General features: G+C 45.8%; 1 protein-coding gene across 5 annotated transcripts in view; it reads left to right on the top strand.

The window, feature by feature from the left end:
* The window catches only part of AKAP9 (A-kinase anchoring protein 9), a 1384828-nt gene that overhangs the window by 1255819 nt on the left and 103943 nt on the right, over window positions 1-25066 (top strand). For all 5 annotated transcript variants that reach the window (XM_085631105.1, XM_085631108.1, XM_085631107.1 and 2 more), the window contains 3 exons: window positions 7289-7960; window positions 10505-10719; window positions 13690-13798. In XM_085631105.1, the coding sequence (XP_085487231.1) occupies window positions 7289-7960; window positions 10505-10719; window positions 13690-13798 (996 nt within the window). The remainder of the gene's footprint in view (window positions 1-7288; window positions 7961-10504; window positions 10720-13689; window positions 13799-25066) is intronic.

Below are 25066 nucleotides of genomic sequence, written 5' to 3'. Positions count from 1 at the left end.
ATGCTGTTTCTCTTCCTTTCAAGTGTGCCCCTTAGTGTTGTACATAAAAACCAAGCAGACCTATCAAGCACAATTTTATATTCAAGCAGGATTTGACACTGTTATGTCAAAAAGGATGCTCACAGCCCCACCCTGCATATTCTGTCAGGTTCAGAGGAGTCATCTCTGCCCATTCAGGGCAGCCTCTTGTTTGCTTCTGGGAAACACTAAATGTCTTTTTCACACCTTTTCAAATGCTAATTATTGGTATAAGTGGAAAAGGAAATGCAAATTTAGCCTCTGGAACCTCAGGCAAAGGTAAGAGGTAACTTTCAAAAAGTTACTTTTCCTTAATATTTATTACAAATTCTACTTCCCCAATGAATTTGATTTTTAGTAACTATTGGAAATAGTTCTTTCATTATTTTTCTTGCTTGTCCCATTTGTGAGGTACACTATTGGGATTTTTAATCTCTCTCTCTCTCTCAAAGTACTTTATTTCAGTTAAAAACCTTAAACAGCTGTTTAGGAAGTTAGGATCCTTCTGCATGGTTACCCCCACTCTCCACAACCAAGGTGACCGGTCTGCTGATCCTGAGCTCTTACGGACTCCGAAAGGTTCAACAACACGGGATGGTTCTCCACAGCTCTCAAGGCCTGCACCTGCCCTCTCACCAAGTTTGAGGCCAGTATCCCTAGTGGGAGCCACTGGAACTGAACCCCTGTGCACTGGGTCGACTTGCCGTTGACGAGGCTTGTTGGCTTCCTTCCATCAAGTTCTTCAGGCGCCAAGTAGCCCGAATCTCGAGCATCTCCAGGGACCACAACCTTCATCCAGACTACATTGCTTGCATCGTGGCCTGCATATTTTGGTGAGCTGCTCAAGATCCTCTCGCGACTCCTGTGCCTCCAGCCTGTGGGTCCTGTTGAGGGTCACCTTTATTTCTTTTGGGCTCCCCTGATTGCTCGGGCCTGCTCTGACTCCCCTGCTTGTGGTGAGTCCCCTGGACCTTGCTGGTCCCAACATTGCAGCCTCTTCTGCGTCCATGTTGGTTACAGTTGCCAAGGCTTGTTGGTGCCTCCCCGATGGACACCAACCCCTCAACTGATGACATCCGACGTGGGACAGCTTGTGCTCGGCTCTTGATCTTATTCAGTGTCGCCTGGTCCTCACAGCTGCAGGGTAAAGGTCACCGCCAACTCTCCTGCAATACCCCACATCGGTATGCATTCGACTTCCAGATCTTCTGGTCACTCCTGAGGGACATAGACTCTGTTGCCTCTGCTTGCAGGTACCTCTCAACTAGAGTCCACCTTCGGATTCCACTGACACTTTCTCCTTCTCCAGAAGTGGCACTTTCCTGAAGTCCTCCATTGGAAACGACGGTGGCTTCTGACACCACTTTGCACCTATGCACCGGCTACCCTGGTGTAGATAACGTGGGTACTATGGTATCAACGGATGGGGTGGCACTACAACCTTCTGTCTTCCACAGGGTTTCTTCAGGGGCCTTAATCTTTGAAAATCCAACCGCGACTTAAACGTTGACTTGTACGGAGAACTCGGTTGTGTTCCCACACTGCACACGATCTCCGTGGGGCTCCTAGTTACTCACCTTGGGTGGTTCCTTGGGGGCCCGGCACTTCTATGTTCTGTAGACCTTGTTTGACCCGAGTCGTGGTTCTTATACCACTTTCTTAGTATATGGTTTAATCCCCCCCCGGGGTTCCCTGTGTATTTCGTGCTATTTACTTGATTTCTTTGCAAGGTATTGTGTGCCTTGTGCATATCTCCGGGTAGGAGATATCTAAACATTTTAGAGAGTATTATATAATAAATACATATTTTTATAAATACCTTGTGTAGTTCTTTTTTACTTATTCTATACATATAAGATTGTGTTCTGGTAAAAACAAGCTGCTTTACACTCCTTCTGGACTAAGCCTGAAGGCAGCTCTCCACAGCTATAAGTTGGAGAGCTTTTTATGGTTATCTAAGACTTGTTAAATCGCCATAAGGGTTGTCCGGACTGTTGCAGGAGGTCCACTTACATAAGTGTACATTGTATACCAGGCCAGCTTCTCGCAACCTGTACATAATTGAAATGTGCTATATCACACAGTTCATTGTCATAATATCAACAATGCGCATCATAACCTAGGAGGGGCAATAAGGAAAAAGAGGCTCAGGGGCAAGAAAAAAAAAAGAGGCTCAGCAGAGAATTTATATCAAGCACAGATCCATGACAAATACCTAGAAAATGGTACGCAATGCCCTCCGACTATGCTAAAAATCTACCTGTAGAACCTATGAACCTGGTGTCATAGAGATTACCCCCCCCATGCCCAAGCATAAGCGTGTGACAGTCAATCAGTAAAAATGTGACAAACTGTATACTGCAGAAGTGACCCAAATAACATACTTTAAAAGGTATCAAAAAGTGCATTCCCCTGCCCCTGGCCTTCTACACTGAGGGGATGACCCTGGATATATTCAGTATTCGTCCCCTTCCCGTTTCTCTCCCTCCCCTCTCCCCTGTCCTGCTGCTTGAGGCGGTACCAGCTCCCTTTTTAGGTCTCGCCTAGCAGCACGCCTGCGCTGCTCTGCGAGACATATTGTAAGGCTCGTGCGTGTGTGGCCTATTGCTTACGGTTACCTGCACGGGCACCATATGTTTTGAATTATCATGCCCAGACACGGGCCTAATAATGTAAAACATATGGCCTGGTGCTCGCAAGCGCGCACGCGCCCCGCTCGCGGGTGCACCCCTCCGCCTCTCTCTCCCTCTCTGACGTCCCTACTGCTGCAGCCTGCACGCCTTTTCGTTTTTAAAACGCCCGCTCGCGCTTGTTTTCATTCCCTCCAATGCTCTCCCTCTGTCGCGCCTTTCCCTTGACCACCTCCTTTTCTTGCCCTGTCTTCCCTCAATTCAGTCTCCTCCCCTCTACCTCGCCCCTTCCACTTTCCCGCCGTCTTCAATCTTGCCTTTATGTTCGCCTGAATGCGCGATTTAAGACATTCTAGAACCAAAGGCCCCTCCCGTCAACTCCAAGCAAACCCTGACAACTACTTCAAGGAAGGACTGTATCAAAAATCATTCAAAACTCACCCAGATTGTGCACAGAAGCCTGGAAGAACACTCTTGGCGCTGCATAAAGGATAGGGCCAATGTCGGGTGTAGGTGAACTTGCAGCAGAGCTCAGCTGCACTTAGGCTGGTGCTGACTTTTTGTATAGCGCCATGAGACTGCTTGAGAGTGGCGCTGCGCTATTTACAGTCAGACAGGTAATAGACGAACGAACAATAATAACGAAAGCCCTGCATGGAGCTCTCTTGGGTAAGGAAGTCCTTGCACGACCGGACAGTCCGTCCTAGCGGTAAAGAAAGAAAGGCTGGCGAGCGATGGAAGCAGCCAGCTGGCAAGACATCACCGCAGGGTAAAGTGATGGGAATTAATCAGCTCCTTTTAACGGTTCAGACTTGGAGCCCACGCTTGATCAAGCATTACCAATCACGTGTGATAATCTATCAATGCGTTTTACGTGCCCTCCCGCCCCGCTCTGAATGCGTGTCAAGTCAATCTTAAAGGAAGGACTAGGGGCAAAGCCGGTGAAGTTAGACAGAAGCAGAGACCCATTAAACATCACACAAGGGGGCGGCGGCAATAAGACACAGAGAACGAGCAGGAAGCCAAACTCATTAGCCAAGGGCGACTTCAAAGTCAAACATAGAGTCCAGTTCAGTGTGGGGAGGGCTCTGGCATGTATTCACTGTACTATTAACAAAAAGCACAACATGGCCAAGAGATATAAAATAAAATGCAAAGCTGACTAACTTAGTAATGTTACATGGACAGCGTAAGTGAAATACTGAGGGGCGACAGGACTGGATTTATATGGTAAATGCAGCATAATAATGCAGTGTTGACATGACACACTAGCCCACTTAGCTGATGAGGGCCACGTTGGTTTCTAATCACACTTGGTAATGTTTACTTCACTGAATAGCTCCCTCCTCTATTCATCGTTACTTTGACTTCACATTATGGAACGGGTAACATTAGGGGGCACTTTGATTATAGACCCCTAGTGGGGGTTTTTTGAGCTTGGTGAGCACCCGGCGCAGATACATCGGCGAGGAGTTTCGGCCAAGCAGCGGCACCTAGGTTCTTTGTTTGTTTGGGTATGGTGGGAGGAGGGTAGTTGTGGGAAGGAGTTGAAATGAGTGTTATATTGATCTGCATTTAGCAGAAATGGTACAAACTGCATGGGGTAATGGTTTGGTTACTTCTCTCGCTTATAACTATTGCAATCGCTGGAACTGTTGAACTTATCAGATGAGGAGACTGGAATTCGCGAACTCAGTATTGGATCATTGCATTGTTAGAAATGTTCCCAGTATGATAAATCAATGCAATATGTAACTGTAATCTTAATGTGATACTCAATAAAAATATTTTCAAAAAAAAAAAAGGGGGCACTTTGATTTGTTTGAATGAGGTGCAGGGTTTCTTATAAACCCTTCTGCTGTCTAAGGGCTGACATTCAACAGGCTTCAGCTGGTGACGAGAGCTGCCTGGAGCACGTCACGGAGCCTCTCTGTAATTGTAACATGTCTTATATGTGCTTCACAAAACCCTTCTGCTTGGTCTATGCATTGTAATTGCAAGGCCTACCCTCAACCAAGACAGTGGTACTCTGTGGGCACACAGGCTCATTTAGAAATAGCTCTTTGTTCAGGGAAATATAAAAACCATTGCATGCATACACAAAGAATAACAAGCATTGGCATAGCCAATAGGTCTTGCCTTTGGGACCTTATAAGTGTTTATCCATTCAACAGTTGATGTTGTTGCACCAAGGATATTGTGCCGCATAACTAAATACTTATAAGGTCCGAAAAGCAAGACCTATTGGCTATGCCAATGCTTGTTTGTTCAGCTGTAGAGTTATTGCATTGGTTTGATCTCTTCACTTCCCCATTACCCACCATTGGGCCCGTTGACCTCTTGTTCTCACCTTAGGGAGATACTGGATAAAGCCCCACCACCGCCCGCCTATGCTCCATTGCTCCCCCAGAGCCCTCTTTCTGGAGGAATGGGTCGGTGAGACATGACAAACACTTGCCTATTGGACCACGAGATAGCTGACAGGAAGGCAGGGCTTATGCCCGTACATTTTTGTTGTACATGCACTTCTTTGTTACTGCTCAGCTGTCGCACTACACACTACCTTATGGAGCTCAGTGCTCACATCATGGCTAAAGGCATATTGTACATGTGAAGTGATCCAAATGTCCCACTGTCATTATGAGGCCTGCTCTTTGTACCACATGGCCGGTACTTGTATGCTTTGTTGGAAAAATTCAATTAACAGATTCGAAGTAAAAAAAAAAAAAAAATACATTCAAAATATAAACTAATATGTACATTTCTAAAAATAATACAAATACTTTTGATGAAACATCAATTCAAAGGCCCCAGGATGGGCTAGAATAAATTCAAACTCTTTGCCTTTCATATTTTTAATTTAATATGCAATGTGCAAAAATCTGCTCAGGCCAAAGACAACAAGAGGCGAAGTATCAGTTAATAATAATCGAAGTGCTGGTTGGAAAGTACAGAAACTCAGGGTAAGACACACAGGTCCAATCCATTAGCATCTGGGTTTTACATACAGAAAAATAGAACTTTTTCCAATGTTTTCAACAGCATTATTGGTGCACAGGTTGCAGAAGGCAGCAATGTCTGAGCCGTTATCCCACTTGGCCGTATGCATATTGATTATAAGGACTCCAAAAAAGCAACTTCATAAACAAGGAACTAGCCAGCAGTGGCTGAATATAATCTACATATGGCTCGTACCTAGAGACTGGCTTATGAAGGATGAACCTATTAGTAAAAGAGACTAGAGAAATCTGTCTGTGCTGGATATATTCCTAAAATCCCTCATGAACTCTGCAGATTGCACAAGGGTTGTCCCATAGGTCGCCAAAGCCCAATTTCCTATGCTATTGGCAAATATGTTGAAACCATGAAAGATTGATGGTACAGGGCAAAGACAGTATCTCCTTTAAGGCATCCCTATATACGTGCAGTTCCTCAGTAGTCCATCTGTAGTCTTGGTTTCTGCATAGAGGAAAAAACGCTTTTACGGGGTAGTCACCTTAAGGACATGTTTACTTTAAATTTCTACACGTTTTATACCGTCACTGTAGTGGATGGCACAATCGGTGTTGCAGTCCACTAGTGACGTTTAACTTTCAGGCCCTGGATACATTTTGTAGGATATACTAGGAGCTTATATGTAAATTAAATATTGCAGTTAGGCGTATACAAATTTCAGCTTGTTGAAAGGAGGAGCGCATTCACTTTACCGCTGGCTAGCAGAGTTAAAGTGCACAAAGCTTCACAGCTATCGAAAACAGTAAAGGGACAAATGTGGGGGTGCACCGCACAAAAGGTGGCCATTCCTTCATATTATATGCCCCTGTCTTGAATTGCCAGGTATCAGAGCATCATTGAAGACTACACGTACGTTAATTAGAAAACCGCTTGACATTCAATATTGGCTAGTGAATATTTTGGATCCTGGCCAGTTAACATAGAAGGCAGCCATTTTTCCATATTCTTCAAAAGGTGCCAGAAAACAAAATGCAAATAAATTAGTTGGGGGTGGAGGGAAAGGGAGTTAAACATATTTAAAACATGTTTTCAAAAACAATGCTAAAACACGATGTAAAGATAGGTTGTACAAAAGTCTAGAGCATTAATTTAGTTTTTAAAAAGTGAGCAGTTTTGTAGCAAAGGCACAGAAATATTGCAGATCTTTCTCTGAAGAACAGGCCACGCAGAGCTTGTATGATTTCAAAATGAGTGCAAAGTTGGGGTGTGCTTAGGGTACAAAGTGTTTTTGCTCTGCTACTTGTGAAAAAAAAAAAACAACACAAGTGCAATCCCACAGAGAAAACTCTACAAACATTGGCCGTTCTGCATAATATTATTCACAGATGATAAGCTGGCTGGAAATATTTTGCATACGTTGTGTAACCTAGTACAGTTCAAATAGAGTGAAAATGATCTTGCTAAGTGGAAAATAAACTAGAAAATTGCAACCCAATATTGCAGTGTACATGTGTTTGCTACCTAATACATTATACCACAAAAAGGAAGTGACTATATGTTAATGCCAAAGAGTTGCACCATTATTTTGTAAAAATCAGAATAATAAGAAATTTGTAATACGAGTTTGTGAGTCTCTTCTATTTAATAAATACACCATATGTTGTTTGCCTTCTTTTTTTATAAAGGATCTTACATTTGCACTTGAGGATCATAAAGTAAAAATTTTGCAATTAAGTGAACTTTTGGAACAAGAAAAACGAATAGTTCTTGAACTGCAGCAGAAATTAGAATCACAAGAAGCTCTGTATGAAGCTCAGTTATCTCAAGAACGCAGCAGAAATGCAGAGTCTCAGGTAATCCTTGAAGCTGAGAGAGTTAGAGCTGTGGAGCTCAGCAGTGCTCTTGAGCGAGAAAAAGAACTACGTGATCAGCTTCAATCTGCAGGTGAAAAGGAGCACAGTGGTGCTCAAGATTCACATGGCACATTGCTCAGAGATCTGCAAAGTCAGTTGGAAGAAAAGCATAATCGCATCGTAGAACTGGTCAATGAAAAAGAAGCGCAAAACCTGGAATGTTTACAATTGGGACAGAAGTTAGAAGAAGAGAGGCATTCTTGTAAAAAAGCCCTGCTTGTGGAACAAGAAGCTAACAAATCCTCACACAAGAAAATAGAAGAATTGCAGTTGAAGGTAGAAGAACTTCAGTGGCAATTAGAGGAAAAATTGCAGCAGGTACAGAAGCTGCAGGAACAAGATAGGTTGTTGCAAGAAAGAATCGAAGATCTGCTCAATAAAGAAAAGGATGACGAGAAACCAAACCAAAGTGAATCGGAGCAGGACAATGTGCGCTCTAATGTGGTGAGTCTCAGAGATATTCTCTCTTAATCTTTCCTGGGTAAGCTTGAATAAATATTAAAGGCTAGAAATATTGTACATTTTTAGTGCCTTCAAATTCCGAGGCATTGTTCATTTAGAATCTACGTGGTATAAGATATCTTCTTGGCAATTCAAATTGGGGAAGGGCTCTTTGTTCTGCTGTGAAGTTGTGCTTTTGGGAGAGGAGAGAGATTACTCCACTGTGTATGTATTCTTGTATGTATTTTCCTGCATTCCTCACAGATTAGAGTTTCCCAAGAATAACCTAGGAAAAAGCTAGTAGACTACATGTGATATCAGTTTAGTGAAAGAGCTCGAAAGAACGCATTGGTAAGCTCAGATTTGGCAAGAACATTGCAAAATCTCAGCTCTGTTCACTAATGGTGTGTGACATTCCAAAGCTTGACTTTGGTAGTCCATGCCAGAGTAACCAAGATAGACTTTGCCATCAAGAGGTGCTCTTATTTCATTTCAATTCTGGTTATCCTGGAAAAGTCTTTTTAACTGCTGTTGCCTCAGTTTCCATCTGTATCAAAACTGGAAGCTTTGAAAACAGCATACACTCATAAAAGGGTGTTGTTTTAAAAAATATATATTTTGCATTTGAAGAACACCAATTATTTGTGGAATTGGTGCTGTTTGCATCTTGTCTTAGTTGAAAAATGTCAACTTTGTTTAATCGAAATGACTGTAGATTGAATGCTAAGATAGGAAACTCAGTACTTCAATTTTAAAGAAAAATGTTCTTTGCCTTCTGTTTGTGCATGCTCTCTTCAAGCATTACTGCAGTAATCCTAACAAGTAGTTTTTCCCTACCTATGCTATACGTCAAGGTATGCTCAAAGGTGAAACTCTTAAGCATGTGAGATGATCACTCCCCAAATTACGGCTCATCATCAGATACCAGTATCTGAGCAAAAGACAAATCAAGATTCTGACCTCAAAAACAGGTTCTCGTTTGCACTTCATCTTCTCCATAGGTGGTCAGTTTTTCCTTTAGTTTCTGATTTAATTTTTAAAAAGATGTTTTGTCAGTACTGGGTGTTTATGAATCACATAAATAGATCAAGTCAGATCCTTTGCCACATTGCAGACAGCAAAGCAAAACTATGCTTTATTTAGAACTCTCTACCAAAGCAGTGGAGATTTTCTTACTAAAGCTACGCTAGCCACCATGGGATGAATCCTATTGGGTGAGTAATCTGCCAGTAGTTCCAGATGCTGAAATTTCAAACCCTGAATGTGGGCATTCTAAGAGCTTCTCCCATAGAGGAGAGTATGTTTTCATCGTCCACACATTTATTCTCACTAACATGTTTTGATGGTGGGAGGTGGGGTGTGAATCCTGTACCTACTTGCGGACACTGGTACTTAACCTTTTCATGAAAGTCTTCCACATTCTGCATTGTAGACTTTCACAAAAGTAAATCCACCAGACAAGGGATCAGTCACTGTAGATTGACTTTCAGATGCTCCACCATAATTGGTGGTGTTCTATCTGCACCTTGGTAGAGTTGATGTAGGAGTATGGGAACTCTCCTATCGCTCAGTGTCTGAAAGGCAGGTGTGGAGGCTACTGGTGGGGCAGGTAGTATATGTATTTTAATCGCATTTCTATATTGGTGATAAGCCACCACAGCACCTTAACGAAAGGGTAACACATTACACAGTAGATGATACTTGGTTATAAGACTGCATTGTGACTTATATGAGAAGTGCTTTGGTGTCCTTCATCTTGCTAAGTTCTTTCTTCTGTGATAATTGTTTGAGGTCCTCGTATTTTCATATTTTCTTGTGGGCAAAGTAGTTTGTTCATTTGTCTGTTATGCTTCATCACTGGTAAAAGAAGAGCCACAGCCTTTATTTCTTTCCTGAATTTGAGTCGCTGTGGGCTGTTTATTGTATATTCTCAGAGTGTTCCATTTATTTGCATCTTTTGCACAGATCAATATTCTACTTATGTGCTTCTTCTATCTGCTAGTTTAGAACAAGGCGTACAGTTCTAGGAATATCTTTGGAACTTTAAAGAATAAGTGGCCTTTTCCGTGGAAGACCTTTGGAAGATGCAGATTAAGGCTGAGCATCTGGTTCCAAGCAGCCAGTGAAGTGCTTGGAGCATTGGTGTGATAACATTCCAAGGGTGAAGATTTAGAATCAGTCTTGCAGCCTCCTTTTAGAACTTTTGCATTTGTTGAAGTAGAATAAGCCTCAGGTAACAGTACATTTGCATAGGCTACTGATAAAGTGGGTGTCAGTGGTGTGCAGTTTCTGCTGATAGCCAAGGTGTGGAAAGGGTGTCGGCGGGTTTCTGTTCTGTAAAGGACACTTCTTGTGACTTGATTCTCTTGAGGGAAAGGTTGGCGTCCAAAATCACTTCTAGAGATCTTTACTTAATTTCATGCAAGAGGGGGGGATTCTAGTTTGATTGCATTATTGTTGTTAGTTTCTCCATTATCTACAGTTTGACGGGGTGGTAGCGTAGTATTACAAGTAGTCACATTTTTCTTTTATTTTCCATATGATCAGACTGAGTGGGACACCTCCAGTGACAGAACAAAAAGTTGGATTCTCCAGCAGAAAGAAGAAGCATCGGAGAGCAAGGAATCTGGATTTTCCACGCAAATGGAAATGAATGGCGGAGACGTGATTTCTGGCAGTGATGTAGCTGTTGAAAATATCAAGCATAGATTGCAACAAGTGTCCTCAAAATTAAAGCAGCTTGCAAGCAAGGCTGCCAAAAGGTAAATTTTAAAAGATGTTAAATGTTGCTCATAATTTCATAGGGTTTGCCATTAAACATACTTTTTTTAATGAAATTAATAGTGATGTGAATGTTAGTGCACAAAATTCAGAATTCTCAGGAGCATTAAATATTAGTCTAAACTTTTTCATTGTGTATAATTTCCATGGTTTTTGAGCGCAATGTGCATAGAGGACACACGTGATACAAATTGTCTATTTTTATCACCAATATATATTCATAGTGCTAGCTTGTAAGACACTCTCAAACACACAAATCTTTAGACATATATGTGGCTAGTCAGGCTAGTGTGGAAAGCTTGCCCACCTCTTTTTTCATTCTCTTTTCCACTCCAGTAAACTTGACCAGCTGATAAAAAGCCACATGACATATATCTGCACTCAAATTATTTTATCTTGAATCTGATTTTATATCTGTCGGGAAACACTGTTCCTTGAGTCTGATTTCTGTGGAATAAAATGTGTTTATATTTGTCACACAAGGCTAGATACATCTTCTGTTTGCATTTGGTGATGATTAGATGAATGTCCGATACATTAATATGTAAAACCATAGACCCTTTGAAGGTGGATGTTCTTTTCCAGTTCAGTGTATCTATAGGACAGGTATGTCTCACCGGAGACCTGCTCCCTAGCATCCTTCACACACCTCCTTGTTTGCTTCTATTGTGTACTAATCATGTAACGCTAAGCACACTGATATGCAAATGTCATGTACTCATAAGCTGGGGCAGTCCTCATAATGCCAGGCCATTCTGGAATTGTTCCATGTAAATCTAGACATCCCTCCCATGCTCCCCTACACACCCTTAGTGTACCTTCAGACTGCACAGAGATATATTGTATGTGTTCAGTTGCTTCCAGTCAAGATCCCATTGGCCTCTGTTCCCACTCCTGGGTCATGGTGAAATGGAATGAAAATAGGATTTCTAAAGCGCACTCATACCCTCGAGTGTCTAGGTGCTGAAGCTCCAGGGGGAAAGAGAAGAAGGGTAGCAAAACCCCAGACAGCAGCGAGGCTACCGAGAAATGAAGGAACATATTTGAACTAATTATTAAAAAGCCAGGTTTTGAGCACTTTGCGAAAGGAGAGCAGATTGTTTGAGGTTTTGAGGGTAAGTGGCATAGTATTCCAGAGTTTAGCAGTCGTGACTGCAAAACTCTTTCATCCCCAGGTAGCCCTCCTAAACTTGGGGACAACCAGATTAGCCTGAGATTAGGTTTCTGGCCGGGATGTAGTGATGGAAGAGTTGCCTAATAGAGACTGGTCCCTCGGAGTGGAGGGCTTTAAAGTCTCAGCAAAAGGATTTGAACATAACCCTTTTCTTAACCGGGAGCCAGTGAAGTGAAGGGAGAGACTTGGATACTGAGTGATGTTTTGGAATCCCTAACAGCAGCCTGCCAGCCGCGTTCTAGACCAATTGTAGTTTGTCTAAGGCTTTCTTGTGGGCTGTCAGGAGGAGCTCGTTGCAATAGTCTATTTTAGCAAAGACTAGAGTGGTGATCACCGCTTTCCGCAGGTCCAGGGGGATGCAAGGAAAGATCTTCCTGATAGATTTAAAAATGAAAAAACAAGATGAAGTGATAGCATTCGCATGTCCCACAAAGGAAAGTTTTTCATCAAACGGAATTCCCAGATTTTTCACATTTGGCACGGGAGTAGGGAGTGGACCTATTTCCTGAGGCCACCAATTGGGGCCCCAAAATGAGGGGTTGTTGCCAAACAGTAGCACCTCCGTTTTATCAGAGTTCAGTTTCAAGCAGTTGGTAGACATCCATTTCCCTATCTGCAACATACAGTTGTGGAAACCGTTAGCTGTGTTGTTGGCATTCTCTGTGACTGACACCACAATCTGGGTGTTGTCAGCGTAGGAGACAACCGAGAAGCCAATGCCTTTGATCAGTAATGCCAGAGGTGTAACGTACAGATTAAAAAGTGGGACTCAGTGAAGTCCCCTGTGGAACACCACAGGGAAGGGTGAAAGAGGTAGATCTGTGGCCGTTACATTCCACATACTGCGTTCTGTCATAGAGGAAAGAGATGAGGAGACACCTATCTCGAACAACTGGTTGATCAGGAGTTGATGGTTGACAGTATCGAACGCAGCCGAAATATCAAGTAAAATTAGGGCAGCGTTCCCTCCTTTGTCTAAAGTTGCTCTGACATTCTGCGGCTGTGATCAAAGCTGTCTCAGTGCCAAGTTAACCTCTGAAGCCAAACTGGGAGGAATCCAGTAGATCGTGATCCTGGATGTAAAGGGAGAGCTCAGTGTTTATGGCTTTCTATATCAGTTTGGCCGGAAAGGGGAGTCGAGATATTGGCCTATAGTTATTAGGACTGTCAGCATCTAAATTGGCTTTTTTAAGAGAATGAGAATTGACGTGACTTTCCAGCTTTTGGGGAAGTAGTGGTCATATTTCTGTACAGATGCGTTTTCCTGAAAGTGATTAACCACTTCCTTAGAACATTGTGACCTGTGTTTTGCTCTGCTGAATTTTCATCTGTATATTTAACCAATTGAACCTGCGGAAAATGCGCATTTTGTTATGTTGATCGAATTCTATTGGTGCCTTAGATGTTTGTGCGTAATGCCATGTTTATTGAATTGACATTTGATCCATCTGTAGAGCGATATTGACACCTTACAGGGGACTGGTTTGCTATTTGGACAACCTCATCAGTAAATAAAGGTAATACTTCTAACCGGCATGAAAAAACAGTAGTTCATACATATGTTCAGCCTCAAGTTGGTTCTCTAAGCCATGACGAAAACACTTAAATCTGTGCTAATGCAGCCCATGCCTATTTTCAGAGTTGCGTATTAGTCATGTGTAAAACTCACATTTTCGTTTTGTGCAAATCATTAGAAGAGTGAATGGATTTGAAAATGTCTGCTCTGCACTGTTATTAGATTCATTGGCAGTAAATGTACTTACTCTTTTTGCTCAAGGATACAGTTCGAGTCTACTGATGATGAAGACTTTGTTTGGACGCAGAACAGCATTCAAGACGTTCTCTCTCAGTTACAGCGGCTACCTGAATTCCCGTCCCTTGGAGAGGTAATAATGTGGATACCTTTCTATACTGTTAAACTGTAATAGAGAGCATATGCTCGAGTCCGGCACTATTAATGTACAGATAAAGATTTATCTTAAGGCGTTTTTTCTCAGAATGATGGCATACATAGTCATGTAGGACATTTGCAATGAACTTTATAATGCAAACTTTCTTTTTTTAAAATTTTTTTTATAAAAATGTTATTGTGCAGAGAAAAAGGGTACAAGCACGGGCCTACAACCTCCTGGGCCGGCCGCTAGTATGCAGAAATGATCAAGCAGTTCAAAAACAATGACTGGCCCGCAGGGGCTCCGCTAAATGACAGGAGATCAAGCTGCACATGAAGGAAGTCAGGATACACCCTTTTTACATAACTATCAACCAAAGTAAAGAAAAACAAAAAGCAAGGCGAAAAACATTGAAAGGGCGTCTAACCATAGCAGAGGAACTCCACACAGGACCACCCTAGGGTGGTCAATAAAAGGGGGGTCTGAGAGGGAGGGGGGGGCCACGGGAAAACCAAATCTATACTCAGATGAACAGAGTAAGCAAGGAACCCTCAAGGATCAGGGGGACAAGGCAACCTCAGACGTATCCACCAGGGGGGGAGAACAGATAGTCCCTCGATACACATTCCACTGACCCCAGATTCTACCCCACGCCCCCGGTTTACCACGAGCCACATACACCGTCTTCTCCCTGAACATGCACCAGTCCATGTTCTCCTTCCATACGGACACGGTGGGAGGCCGTTGGGAACCCCAAAGCTGCGCAATATCTCTCTTTGTGATCATGTTCCCAAGGGCCGCCCACCGAGCCTGGGCCGCATTATAGTCATTGGGCTCCCACACATTCAGAACACATCGGCGCACCTCCGGCAGCAGAGCGACCCCAGTGACTCGTTTCATAACATCATGCACCTGGCGCCAATATTCCGCCACCTCGCGGCACTCCCAGAGGATGTGGAGAAAGGTGGCACTGAGCCCGCAGCCACGCTTACAAAGCCCGTCGTCAGAAAACCCCATCGAGACCAAACGGGGACCAGTCACATAGACACGATGGAGAATCTTAAGCTGGACCAGACGGAGACGGGCCGGGATGGCAACCTCCTTAGGGGATGACAGCGCAGACTGCCAGTCCTCGTCGTCCAACTCCACCCCATCTCCCGTCCATGCCTCCCGAAGACGCACCAAGAGATCAGCCCGATTATTTATTAGTTTTTTATAAATCAGGGAGATAGTACTGTCGGGGACGTGTCCGTCGAGTATACGGTCCTCGAGAGGCGAAGAAACAGGGACCGTGGTCCCCTCCCCAAAGACCGAGAGTAGGGCGTGCCGAACCTGGGCATAGCGGAAGAACTCCCTTTCACTAAGCTCGTACTCGCTCTGAAGCGCCGCGAAGGATTTAACCGCGCCTTTAACCCATAGGTCCCCCACTCTGCTAATGCCGATCGTATCCCAGTGCTCAAAGCCTTTCGTTGTCCAGAGGCTTCCCAAGCGCTCAGAGGCGAATAGAGGAGTAGCACACGTTAACCGCTCACTCCAGCCCACAGCTACATTTGCCGCCTTCCACACACGTACCACAATCCTAGTAGGGCCCGTGAGGGTCCTTCCGGCAGATCGAGAGTAAAGCGCTCTGTTATAGTTACCGCCGGGAAGCAGGAATTTATCCATCTCATATGCCGGGTTCGAGCCAGGAGCGTACGTAGCATGGTTAATGGCAGACAGCTGGGAGGCCCAATAGTACCTTCTAATGTCAGGAAGCGCGATGCCCCCGTCATACCAGGGAAGAGTCAGCTTTGCCAAAGCGATACGCGCACGACCGTCCCAAACCAGTTTCCTCTGCAAACTCTCCACTTCCCTAAAGTAGGCCGCCGGAATGATATCGAAGGAGTTCTGGAGAGCGTAAAGAAATCTGGGAAGGGACATCATTTTAAACAGTGCTGCGTGACCAAGTGGAGACAAGGGCAACTTACACCACCGAGCCGTGTCCGCCCTCAAACGCCGGAGGGGAGACAGGAGATTCTGCTCATAGCGGACCGCCGGATCCAACGAAACGTATACCCCCAAGTATTTAAAGCCGGATTGAGATGTTTGGATCGGAAGCCGAGGCGGCAAGAGAGGAAGGCCACCGGAGATAGGATACACGCAAGATTTGGACCAGTTAATTATCAAACCCGAATTTCTCCCGAAGGAAGTAAGGACATCAAAAAGCACATTGAGCGACTTCCGCGGTGAGGTACAGAAGAATATCATCCGCGTACAACGAGACCCGATCCTCGAAGCCCGGGGCCCACCGGATCCCTCTGATCGAGGGCTCCCAGCGGAGCCAGGCAGCGAGCGGTTCCAAGGCGAGAGCAAAGAGCAGAGGGGACAACGGGCACCCCTGCCTAGTACCCCTCCCGAGCGCGAAGGGCCGAGAAGCCCGCCCATTGACAACCACCTGAGCCATTGGACCAGCATAGAGGAGCTTCACCCAACCAATAAATCCCTCCCCAAAGCCAAACTTCGCCAATACGGCCCAAAGGAATGGCCACTCGATGGTATCAAAGGCCATCGTGGCGTCTAAGGAAACCAATATGGCCGGTTCAGAGAAGTACTCCGCCCTAGCGAGGACGCCTTGTAGACGCCGCAAGTTGAGAGCGGTATTACGATGAGGGATAAAGCCGCATTGATCCGGATGTATCAAATCACAGATAACTCCCAGCAAGCGATTAGCGAGAACCTTGGCAAGGATTTTCGGTTCGGCATTTAGTAGGGAGATAGGCCTATATGAGGCACAGCAGTCTCGTGGCTTACCGTCCTTGGGAATAACAACTATAGTAGCCAGACGCTGGTCGTCGGGAAGGGAACCCCGCTCGAGCGACTCCAGAAACATACGACGGAGGAAGGGCGCGATTTTATCCGGGCGTAGTTTATACAGTTCAATCGGCAATCCGTTGGGGCCCATAGCCTTGCCCGAGCGAAGGGAACGAATCGCGGTAGCAATCTCGGCGACAGACAGGGAGGCATCCATCTGCTCACGGTCCTCGACGGATAGGCCGGGCAAGGCAATATCCCGCAGCAAGAGACGAGAGTCATCCTCATCTCTATCAGACACCGGGGAGTACACCGCCCGGAGGTGGTCAGCAAAACACTCCACAATCTCACCAGGGTCAGTCACACACACTCCATCCGAAACCCGAAGCTCCGGGACCACACGATTCACTCTCTCCTTCTTATCCAACCAAGCAATCAGTTTACCCGCCTTGTCCCCGGCATCATACAACCTACCCTGTTGCTCCCTATACATGCTCTTGGCAGCATCAGTGACAAGAGACTTGTATTCAAACTGCTTCAAGCTGAGGGCATGAAGCCCATCCTGAGTGACACCCGTCTCCAAAGCCGCCTCCAGCCCCGATATTTCAGTCTCCAGCTTCACCACCGCCTCGTTCTTAACCCTCTTAGCCTCCACTATCTGGGATAGGGCATGCCCGCGGAGCACTGTTTTGAAGGCTTCCCACAGGGACACTGAGGACAACACCGACCCCTCATTCTCGAGAAAATACTGATCAATCGACTTAACAAGGCTATCACGAATCTTGGGGTCTCGCAAGTACCAAGGGTTAATAGGGGCGATCCGCCCAGCGGACCGCATCCCGGTGTCGAAAAGCAACCACAGTGGGGAATGATCAGAGATACCCCGGGCCAAGTGCTTGACCTCTCGAATCCGGGCAGTCTGGGCCGCGGGCATAAGAAAATAATCCAATCTGGAGAGACTCCCATGGGCCCCAGGGTGAAATGTGTACTGACACTGTGTCGGATGCATTAACCTCCAACAATCCACCAGACCGAAGGTATCCAAGAGTCCGCCGAGCCACGCCTGGGCAGCAGGGAGGGCCCTGGGCGGGTGGCGATCCAAATCACCCGAAACAACCGAATTAAAATCTCCACCCATAAGCAAAAGACTGTCAGGAAGCTCAAGCAGCATACGACCCAAGTCTGAGAAAGTGGAGTTCTGGAGGCCCGGGGGAACATAAACCGAAACCAAGGAAAGGGACTGTCCCTCCCACCTCCCAATCAGAGCCACATAGCGCCCTCTATCGTCTAGGACAACCCTGGTGATCTCTAGCGGAAGTGAAGATCGTAGGAGAATGCCCACCCCTCTAGAGCCAGTGGTGAAACCGGAATGGGCCATGAGTCGGTATCCCCCCCTGTTCATGGCATGACAAACATTACCAACCAGATGCGTCTCCTGTAAGAATACCACATCAGGAGTCAAACGACGCAAATACTGCAGCACAACACCCCGTTTGATACGATCCCCCAATCCGTTGACGTTCCAAGACATCAGTCTCAACCCGCCCCCCCCATCCCCTCCAATAGATCAAAGGTCCCCCAGCAAATAGCGCGACACCTGAAACTGAAACAGAGCCAATACCTCGCCTTGAAAACAAAAAACACAAATCCAAACAACCCCTCCCACCCACCAACCCCCCCCCCAAATTCAACTCCCCCCACCCTGCACCCCTGTGGTCCAGAAAACCACCCCAACTTGCAGTGTGCCTGTCGCCCTACAAACCCCATTCTACGAAAAGACCCCGGAGGAGGAAAGGGACCCGTCCCTGCCCGCCCCCAACATAGATCATAATTAAACAAAATGTACAAAAGAAGTAGAACCCAGCCGAACAAAACAAAATGTCAAAGTCAAGGACCAAAAGTCACTCCGAAAGAGGCCCGCCACCCTCGGCACCACCAGAAGGCCCAGGCCGGTCACCCCGGTCCGGCAGAGAATCCAGCCAGTCACTCACAGTCGCAGGACAGTCAAAAAAGGTAGCCCGGTCTTCGTATTCCACTCGGAGCTTAGCAGGAAAAAGCATCGCGTACTTAAGACCCAGGTCCCGGAGACGGCGCTTCACCCCCTGGAAACCCATCCGCTGTTTCTGGACCAGTTGTGTGAAGTCCGGGAAAAAGTTAACGGATGAGTTCTCATATCGGACCTGGCCATGTACCCGTGAGGCCTGCAGAATCGCATCTCGGTCTCTGTAGTGAAAAAGTTTTGCGACAATAGGCCTCGGGGGAGCTCCCGGTCGCGGCCGACCGCCTGGGACTCGATGGGCCAGCTCCACGGCAAAGAACTTACTCAGGCCAGCGGGGGCAAGCTGTTTGAGGATGAGTTCCTCAACCATAAGATCCACCGGGCGATTGTCGGAGGTCTCCGGAACACCTATGACGCGGATGTTATTGCGTCGAGCCCGTCCCTCGAAGTCCTCCAGCCGCCGGGCCATCAGGTCGTTGGTCGACTTGAGGTCGCCGAGAGCAGTCTGCAGGTCCGACACATCCGTACCAAGGGTGGACGTCCGCAAATCCAGCGATTGGACCCTCTCATTGGTCTTAGAGAGATCCGCCCGAATTAGCGTAACATCAATGGCCACCGTGTCGATTTTACGGGCCAAGGCCTCGTACTGCTGAGCGATGGTCTCCTTGATGCCATTAATGGCGCCCATGATGTCCTGCAGGGACAAATCCGGAGGGGCGGACGGAACACCCCCAGCGTCATCCGGGAGAACACCGGCTGTCCCAGGGGACCCTTTACCCTGAGTGTAGCGGTCCATGTTGTTGGTCTGGACCGGTCCCCCACGTAGGGATGTCTTGGTCTTACGACTCTCGGGATCCCCTCTGCCTCCCATGTGGAACCACGCTCGCCGAAGGGGACCGCCGAGCAAGCGTCAAAGTGGCACGGGCGAAGCCGACACGAGCCGTACCAGGGACCGCAATGTGGCGGTGCGAGAGGATCAAAGTCAATGGGCACACTGGGTTCAGGCGGAGGCAAAGGCACGAAGCGAAGGCTGAGTAAAAACCCAGCCGCACAAAGCAACTCCACTGTCCAGCCACTCAGAGATCCAAAAGTGAAACCGAAAGTGATGAGACGGCCGCCGGCACAGCCCCGATGCCGTTGTTGTTCAACTATGCCCCGGCTCCACAGTTCACCTTCGCACCGGGCACAGCCATCAGTTGGGCCTCAAAAGTTCAAACCACCATAGATCAGGTCTCCCAGGTCCGATTTGGTTTCTGAAAAGAGTTTAGGGTTCAGCCAACGTTCATCTTCCAGAATCCGTCAACCAAGTCAGGATAGAGTCAGGATAAGTTCCGAGGAGCAGCGAGGGTCCGGGGAGCCCTGTGCTCACGCGACCATCTTGGATGCGTGCTAGGCTCCTCCCCCCAATGCAAACTTTCTTACACTGAGTTTGAAGTGGAAATGTTTAAGAAATGTTTTTCCATCAAAGATTTGGCAAGACATTGCAACAATGGTTAGGTGCTGTCTTTCTAGGCAGGGAAAAACTTCTGTGGTGACCCCTGGCTCTGGAGTTCAGGGGCTACCTATTTAGCTTGAATCTCCGGCATTGTGTATGTATACGAGCCATCATAATTAGAGAACCAGTTTTAGTAGGGGACACACTCATCTTTATATTCCCTAACTTTATTCCCAAGACCCGAATCCGGGAGGTGATTGCCCTGTGAGCAATTAAGAAGGAATGGCATAGACTGGAGATCATGGTGGTTTTTAGGTCTTGCCTAGACAGCACATGCGCTGTATGTTCACAACATGTTGTTCCTAGAATATGGGGCTTTAAGCACCGCCCATCTTTTCAGTTGGCTCCTTTTACTGTCCTTTGAAAATGCTGGCGTTTTATTGACGAATAGGCTTCGTAGTCCCTCCTTTTGGACTTTTGTATTTTCCCATGAGGACTGCCTCTGTTATATGTGCTCTTCCTCATCAGCTTAGTTAGGAAACTTGGAGAGAACTATTTTTTTGTTGACCTGCCTCTGCTCCCGTTAAGTGTTCTGTTTACTTCATGCACGGTCTTCATGAAATGCTGCTTCATTTGCCGTGCTGTTTGTCCGTCTTCCGTGTTTATTAAGCTTCGTTTACACTTAATCTCCCCATGCCGGTACCCCACAACACTGCTTTTTAAAATGTTTTTTGCACCCATCTTCTGTGTTTCAGCTTTGCTGCTACATGCCGCACCCTGCTTTCCTCCTCACCCAACACTGCTTTTTTTTTTAGTTTTATTATTTTGCAGTGTTATATAGAGCAAATTGGACCCAAAGGTTTCAGAGCCCTTTACATGGCCACCAGTTGAATTACAGATGGACACATTCAATTTACAGCCAGGGCCAATGCCGACACTCAAACCTGGTTCCCCAACTTCAAGGTCCAACCCTCTGGCAGTTACGCCACATCGGATTGCTGCTCCCTCCTCTCCTCTTGCTCCCACTTTCCTCTTCACATAGCACCATCCATCATTGACTACCCACGGGTAAGGGCGGGGACAACGGGTCACGGCGGCAGAGTGGTTTCCTCGATCTCTTGGGCTGCTCGACCATATCCATAGAAACAGCAAAGAGAGCTCATGTTGATAAGTATTTGTTTACTTAGTGCATCGGCTTAGTATTCCAAGCTTTCGAGTAAGCTGCTCCCACCCTTGTGCCACCACAGACTGACCCTTGTCTAATGAATATGCCGGTGTTTGTATGCTGGAGTTCGAAGGTCCGTGTTTACAGTGAGCTCCTCTTTTGCCTCAGATGCTCACCAATAACCAAGCAAGAGTTGTGGGAAACCATATGAATTCCATGAACTCTGAGAGCCTCCTCTTCTTCGAATGCATCTCACAGGGTCTGCTCATCGACGAGGAGCGTGAAGGGCAGAGGGTGTGTGGGCTGCGTTGTCTTAAGATATGCTGAATCTACACCTGAATTATTTACACTGCACTGTCTCCTTACCTATTGCACCAGCTGATAATATACCACATGGCTGTCTGTGTTTTTCCAGTGACACAAAAATTTGATACCGCCTGTGGGTGTATGTTTGTGCACTAGAATTTGAGTCGTGAGAGGTGTAGTGTACTTGCTATGAATGTGATTATTAACGGAAAACCGCAAACGATGCACTATATTGTTCTCAGCCTGAAGTAATTTACTTTCATTCTCGATTCTTTATGGGCTAATTTTGGTGAAACTTTTCGCAATGAAGCACTGTATAGGGAGCCAGCTGTTATTTAAACCAGTACAAAAATGGAACGTTCTTTGTAATTGACAATAGACTGTAAGAGCCTTGAAACTCTTGGTAAGGAACAATGATTATGTATGACAAGATGCTTCAAATTGAATGTGCTCTTTGGCTTGGAACCAGTACTGATGAAAACAGTAAAGAACAGTAGCTGTTGTAGCACCCAGGATAATCTGCTGAATGGCTAAATACTTCTAAGGTCCCAAAGACAAGAGCGATTGCATTGCAAATGCTTGTTATATATGTGCGGTCATTATCAAACTACTGCGGGTATACATTAGCCATGCATAATTTGTGTCCCCAAGCACTTTGTAATGACACAAGGGGCTGCAGATGCTTGTGCAGCCATTTTTGTAGTGCAGAGTTCACTGGTGCAATCTCAAGGAGGCGTTTCCTCATTTGCATAGGGATGTAGTCTCATGCAAATAAGGAAATATTTTGCATGTGTGCCCCTGTCATGTCTAACAAGTGGACGCCCCAGACATCATGTTGCACTCACATGAAGTCACTCTGTATCTGCCTGCAGCCTCTGCTTTCCTTTCCATCTAAATGGCCTGGTACCGCCTGCACAGTGAAAGTCAGATAATCTGCTTGAAATTAGCAGTTCTTCTTTCACGAGCAGGCACAAATTTGTGGCTGCTCTGTGGCAGCGCATTCATTGTGATAAGATGCACTGGCCTGGTCTGCGGCGAGCCACCCAGTTAAAGGCGCACCATGTCAGGCTAGTGCAGTCTAATCTGCGATGTAGGCCCTGGTGAGACACAACATAACCTAATAAGGCAAAGATTTGCTGTTTATTCAGGAGGAGGCAACTAAGGACTTCCTGGACAATGTCAGATGGGTACCAGGTCTTCACTTGATACGTTTTTGCTGACTGCATGAGCAGTAGTCCCGGATGGCTCTGTGGGTGTGAAGTATGTGATGCAGTATGTTGTGAGTTAGAAATGACGGGACCCTTTTGTGCCTGACTGACTCCTTAGAACAGTGACGTAAGTGTGGGTGATATAATTCATGATGTAGGATGGTCAGTTAGTGGTTACACGCTGAGGAATAAAGACATGTAATACCAAGCTCAGTGTGTGGTGTGATAATTTGCATGTACTCTTGCTGGGGAGGATACTACAGCTGGCGACTAGATGGGGGATTACGTAAACCCCGCAACCCGAAGAACTGACAGTACTCTTCTGGAGAGTTTGCCATGGTTCAGCAAACTGCTCGTGCATGCCATGCTGTGCCTCAGTTGAAGCTAAAATCAACTGATGGTGTATGTGTAGTCAAATCGCCACTCCAGCCAGTGCGAGGCCTGTGAAGAAAGTGAAGGCCTTACAGAAAGTTTGTTTGTCATCGGCTAGACTAGAGAGCGGGCGCAGCGACCCAAATGTTAGCACACGGCTAGTGCTTAAAGAAGTTGCCGGTCCCAGTGGGCAACCGACGCAGCCAGAGTGGGCTCCACTTTCTACAGCTGAAAGTGCCACAGGTTATGATGCTGCCACATTCTTAAAACCACTGCCTCCCTTCAACACTGCCAAAAAGCAGGATATTGGCTATAGATTGACTGCCTGGTTCAAAACTTTTGATGATTTCATTGATGCGCTGGAAGAAGTAAATAACAAAAAGATCATTAAATATCTGAAGATTCTGGCAGGTGAAGGAGTAAAAGAAGTGATGAAGAAAATACCAAATGGTGGTGAAGTGACGCACCGTCAAATCAAAGAGGTGCTAAACACCAAGTTCAATCCGATGCCAAATGTCAACTATGAAAGGTACATTTTCAACCAAGAAAGGCAGGAAGCTGAGAAACAATAGACTGTCAAGCTTTGCAAGTTCAACGAGTTCAATGATAAAGAGGTCATGCGTCTCAGAGAAATAGATGGTTGTCTCTCCGATTCCTTCAGACGACGAATGCTAAAAGAGATGCTCAGTTTGGAGTGAGTACTCATGGCTACTAGAGTGGAAGAAAAAGGTGACAGACAAGCAGCTAACATGGAGGCCGGAACAACCCATAATGAATCCGCACTGAGTGTGAAAAGTAACCTGAAACCCAAGGTAGAAGGCCATAAAGTAATATCTCCAAAGAAAAAGAAATTGTGTTTTTGTTGTGGATTTTCCGTTCCACATGAAGGTAAATGTCCCGCCACTGGACATGTATGCAAAGGCTGCGGGAATGAGAAACCTTTTGTAATGGTTTGCAAAGCGAGGCAAATATGAAGTGGGTCATGTTCAGAAAACAAACTTGATACTAGAAAGTTCCAGAGATGTTGCAACCACGCCGTCCAGGTCAAGCTGCAATATCAGTTGAGGCAAGTAGAAACTGAATGACGTCTATTGTCGTCAAACTCCTCATCTAAAAGTTTTTCAACATCATTGTCAAGCGACAGTGAGGAAGATGGATGTGCAATGTCCATGTTGATCGCTGGATGACGTGCGCTTGTAGGATTAGCTTCTTGCAGGGAAGAATGCCGGACAAAGGTAGATCGACAAGTGAATGTGTGAAATTCATTTGGACACTGTCCTAAAATAATACTGAAGGAGAATGGGTGCTCCATACTTTTTATCATAGACAGTCGTACGTTGATAAACATTATGCCAGTGGAAAAGTACAAATAACTGTGCCTTGTTTAACCCCATCAAAAACCAAAGTATATACATGGGCAGCTTCGACTCCACTGCAAAATCAATGTTCATTCAAAACAACTGTGAAGCATAAAAAGATGAAAGTACAAGCACCAATTCATGTCCTTCAAGGCACTTCGAGTGCATGCTTACTCAGTTTCAGCACTACTGTTGACATGGGGCTGAATTCTCTAAACTACAATGTTAATGCCTATCTTGAGATAGCAAATCAATTTCCATTTTTGTTACATAGATTAGGAAGACTCAAGACAATGAAGGTGCAACATTAACATAAATGATGACATCCGTCCTGTTGCTCAGTGACATAATTGAATTGCATTTCATTCACAAATGGCTGTTAAAAAAGAAATTGAGACATTATTAAAACATGACAACACTGAGCAATCCACTGGTCCAACAACATGGGTATCACCCAAAGTGTTATTGCCAAAGAAGGATAGTGTAGAAGCCCTGTGCAGCTGCATTGATAAGTGCTAAGCGAACATGGCAATTGAAAGAGAACAACATCCAGGTCCGCACATTGCTGACATGGTTACGCAGCTGAATGGAACTAACATCTTTTCCCGCCTTCATTTGAACAAAGGATA

The sequence above is a fragment of the Triturus cristatus genome, chromosome 10, assembly GCF_964204655.1.
Source record: "Triturus cristatus chromosome 10, aTriCri1.1, whole genome shotgun sequence".
Classification (NCBI taxonomy): Eukaryota; Metazoa; Chordata; class Amphibia; order Caudata; family Salamandridae; genus Triturus; species Triturus cristatus.
This window is presented reverse-complemented; position numbering and strand designations above follow the sequence as displayed.